Raw genomic sequence first — 3,711 nt, 5'->3', positions numbered from 1 at the left:
GAGGTGAAAGCAGCCATTTCGTGGCGGTGATGGTGGTTGCCACTCCCCACACCGCCTCATCTCTCCCAAACCTCGACGTGGCGTTCATGCATCCAAAATGTGGAGTATTCGCCCGGGCTGCTGACCAGACACCAGACTTTTCCATAAAAAAAAAATGGGACGGGAAGGAAGGGGTGGTGGAGAGACAGTGACTTCGCCGCGTCCTCGTTGTTCGCTCCAATTATATATGTATTCGGCTGGCCGCCACCGTGACGTGCTGCAGCCTCTGCGGACTGGAGATATTATTAGTTACGAGGTGGCTGAGTTCAAGATCCTCCAACCACAAGACCCCGCCGCAGGGTTGGAGTCAAAAGGGGGTTGGACGGCAAAAACAATGAAATAAAATTCATCCTGCCGTCATCGGTTCCTTGACTCCTCCCATCGCGGTCCTCCAAGGAACCATAAGATGGGAAAGAACCGCACAGAAACATATTCGTCTTATCAGAACATATTAAATTAGGTCGCCCGCATTCTCGCGGACATTCTTTTCGCACGCCCCCAACAAAAAAAAAAAAAAAAAAAAAAGCATATCCAATTAAAACAACTAAACAAAAAGGGGGTAAATAATAAAGTCATGATTTTATGCAAACCCGACAATCATCATCACTATCTCGTGCCGCACCAGCCAAATGACACCTAACCGCACAAATCGTGAATGGACCTGGTTTTTTTTTTTTTTTTTTTTGCTTACGGCTTTCTACACCATCTCACTGCAAGCAAAAAGGAAAAATATTTGGGCTTAGGGCTGTAGCATTTTTGTATTTCTATTTATGCTCGTTACATAGCATCAAAGCATCACAGCGGTCATAAAGTTTCGCCTCACATTCATTACGCTACTACAACAATTTCTAAGAGCAGTTTTTTGCTAAGGCTTATTGAAAAACAAAAAAAAAATAAAAATAAAAATTTATTTATAAGGCGCTTAATTAATCATAAAAACAAAAAAAAAAAAAAAAAACATATATATATATATGATATATATAATGGTGTTTTTTTGGCGGCCAACCCCCAAAGCAAAGTCATGTTCGCATATCATTGCTCTATATTTCGACACTCTATGACAAATCGCCAAATTTCATCCAACTTCTCTCATGAAAGGACGATATCAAATCCAACTCCGGGGACTCAATGCAAACACAAGAAGCAAACAGCCTTGCCGAAACTAGATAAGGATCAGCATCGCCAGCAGGTCTTCGATCCTCCATATATCCCTTTCGCTCCGCCGCAACAGCGTTGGGGATGCGAATCGACGTACCCCTCGTACCAACCCCAGCGGTGACCTCGTTTGGCTTTGAAGTCTCGTATTTCCCCGTTAACCGTTCGTTGTTTTCAGCTCCATACAAAACGATATCCTTTGAAATTGTTTTCTTTAACCTCTCCACGTATTCGTAAATCACGCTCAATCCATTCTCATTCCGGGTCGAGGCCGTAGAAAAATTGGTATGAAGCCCGCTGCCATTCCATTCGCCCCGAATGGGTTTTGCACGATAGTCAGCATCCAACCCATCATCTTCTAGAATCCGTAGTAATACCCACCGCGCGACAGTCAACTGATCCCCCATTTCAATGCCCTCGCAAGGACCCACTTGAAACTCCCACTGGCCTGGAGCGACCTCCGCATTTGTGCCAGAGATATTTAGCCCCATCTGTAGACACACTTCATAATGCAAGTCAACATAGCGCCTCCCATGAACACACAGGCAGCCTGTAGAGCAGTAATATGGTCCTTGTGGAGCCGGAAATCCTCTCGGCGGCCAACCGTAGGGATGTCCATCCTTAATCAGGAAAAACTCTTGTTCCATTCCAAACCAAGGATGTTCCTCAGGCGCACGCTCAAATATGCGACGCGCCACAGCACGCGAGTTGTCATTTGTTGGCTCGCCATTTGGCAAACAGCATTCGGCCAAAACAAGAATCCACGGCACCGTTGTCGAAAGTCGGGGAAGACAGCAGTGATATGCGTTAACTGGATTGAGAAGAATCTCAGTATCTGCGCCACAAACCTGTTTCGTGGAGGAGCCATCAAAATTCCAGACGGGGAAAATGCCGTCAGCAAGAAGCTCCTTCGGATGCTTTGCCACTTCCTCGGTCGTCAAGTACGCCGTTCGGTCCTTACTTCGGATGTCATGGTGAGAATCCCTGCCAGAGAGCCAGATATAGGTTAATCTGCAAGCGATTCTTTTCTCCTTCAAGCCTGTCATCCTTTTTTGTTGCTGTTGTTTTTGGAGCTTCAAAGCTTTAAAATTAAAAATAAAAATAAAAAATAAAAAAATATATAAGTTTGTTAGAAGCCTTTTCAGCCCAATAAGGACCTTTTCCATTTATGTATTTTATACGGCTCTTGGAGACAAAAAGCGTCACCAGAAACAGCATTTCTTCTCTCTCCCTCCCCCACAAAAAAAAAAATTTTATTCCATCACCCGTTCATCAAAAACACGCTGCTCATTGTCGATTGTTAATCCACATAAATCTCAAATCAAATTCTAAAACAAAATGCACCCAATCCAGCAATACTCATTCCTTTCAAAACTTATAAGCACTAAATAAACAGCAATAGTACCTCTTTACCGATCCACAGATGCGAAAAGAATAATCTTCCGGGCCGCTGGCTGGATCCTGAAATTATTTACAAAAACCAAACAAGATAGAGAAAAAGGGGAGTATCGAAGAGGCAGTTAATTGCCTCTGTGTTTCCCTCCGATAATATATTTATATATATATATATATATATGTATTATATATACTGTTGACCGCTCACGTGGCCTTTGCGCTCAGTGAGTGTATGAAATATTTATTACTTACGACGTGGCAGACTTTGGGCTTCTCCAACCCCAAGACCCCGCCGCGAGGTGGGGATCAACAGGGGGTGGGTGGGTGGCAAAATAAAAATAAAAAATTATCTTGCCTCTGTCTGCTCCCTGATGCCCTTTTAAAGTCATTTTTTGCCAAAAATTCATACGGTAGAAAAGCGTCGTAAAGAAGAGCATTACTTCTATCAGGATATATATATATATATTAATATATTAATTAAGGCAGCCAGCTCTCCCGCGATCATTCTCTTCACAAGCTCCCAGAAAATGTCGGGATTGGGAGGGAACAAAAATTTTATTTTATTTTTTCCCAGGAGAAATTAAAAAACATCAAAGTAAAAAGGCACCGAAAATAAAACAATTCGTACAACATTTAAGTAAAAAAGCAAACATGTCAATAAAAAGTAAATGAAAATAAAAGAAAGAAATTCGAAAAAACAAAAAATTGGATACGAAAGAAGAAGAAAAGGAGGTGACATGTACTGCAAGCAGAGTAAATAAGGGAAAGCCAGCGCGTCTGTAAAAAAAAAAAAAGGGGAGAGAGAGGGGGGGGGGGAGGGCGAGAAAGATATTTATATTCACATACGTGTGTGTCTGCAGTAAAGTGACGTCTACATATGTGTGTTAGATGTATGCTCCATTGATTATGGCAGCTCTCCATGAAAATTTTATTTCTCCCTCCCTCCCTCCCTCTCCCCCACTTTACATGCGCGCAGCAAAATAAAACACGTTATTTCTATTCAGTCATAGATGACATCAATAATTTACATACAAACAAAAAAAATAATAAAAGAGGGGGAAGAAAGAAGAGAGAAAAAAAATAAGAAATGTAAAAAAATAAAATAAAAATAAAAATAAAAAT

The 3,711-nt window shown here is 41.7% G+C and overlaps 1 protein-coding gene across 1 annotated transcript, besides 16 other annotated features; it reads right to left on the bottom strand.

Moving 5' to 3' along the window:
- Positions 1–3,711: a sequence feature (heterozygous, Esmeraldo-like haplotype).
- Positions 279–538: a mobile genetic element.
- Positions 543–564: a microsatellite.
- Positions 705–724: a microsatellite.
- Positions 918–946: a microsatellite.
- Positions 974–997: a microsatellite.
- Positions 1,095–2,360, bottom strand: Tc00.1047053503405.10 (glutamine synthetase, putative; the record flags this gene model as incomplete). Its single annotated transcript, XM_798009.1, has 1 exon — positions 1,095–2,360. The coding sequence occupies one exon, from the start codon at positions 2,358–2,360 to the stop codon at positions 1,095–1,097; it is 1,266 nt and encodes a 421-aa protein (XP_803102.1).
- Positions 2,279–2,309: a microsatellite.
- Positions 2,628–3,110: a mobile genetic element.
- Positions 2,743–2,782: a microsatellite.
- Positions 2,919–2,939: a sequence feature (AT_rich).
- Positions 3,040–3,070: a sequence feature (AT_rich).
- Positions 3,138–3,158: a sequence feature (AT_rich).
- Positions 3,382–3,418: a sequence feature (C-rich).
- Positions 3,524–3,548: a microsatellite.
- Positions 3,622–3,677: a sequence feature (T-rich).
- Positions 3,683–3,711: a microsatellite.

This window comes from Trypanosoma cruzi, genomic scaffold (genome assembly GCF_000209065.1).
Source record: "Trypanosoma cruzi strain CL Brener 1047053517157 genomic scaffold, whole genome shotgun sequence".
Lineage (NCBI taxonomy): Eukaryota > Euglenozoa > Kinetoplastea > Trypanosomatida > Trypanosomatidae > Trypanosoma > Trypanosoma cruzi.
The sequence above is the reverse complement of the archived record's forward strand: the minus strand, read 5'-3'. Positions and strand labels throughout refer to the sequence as shown.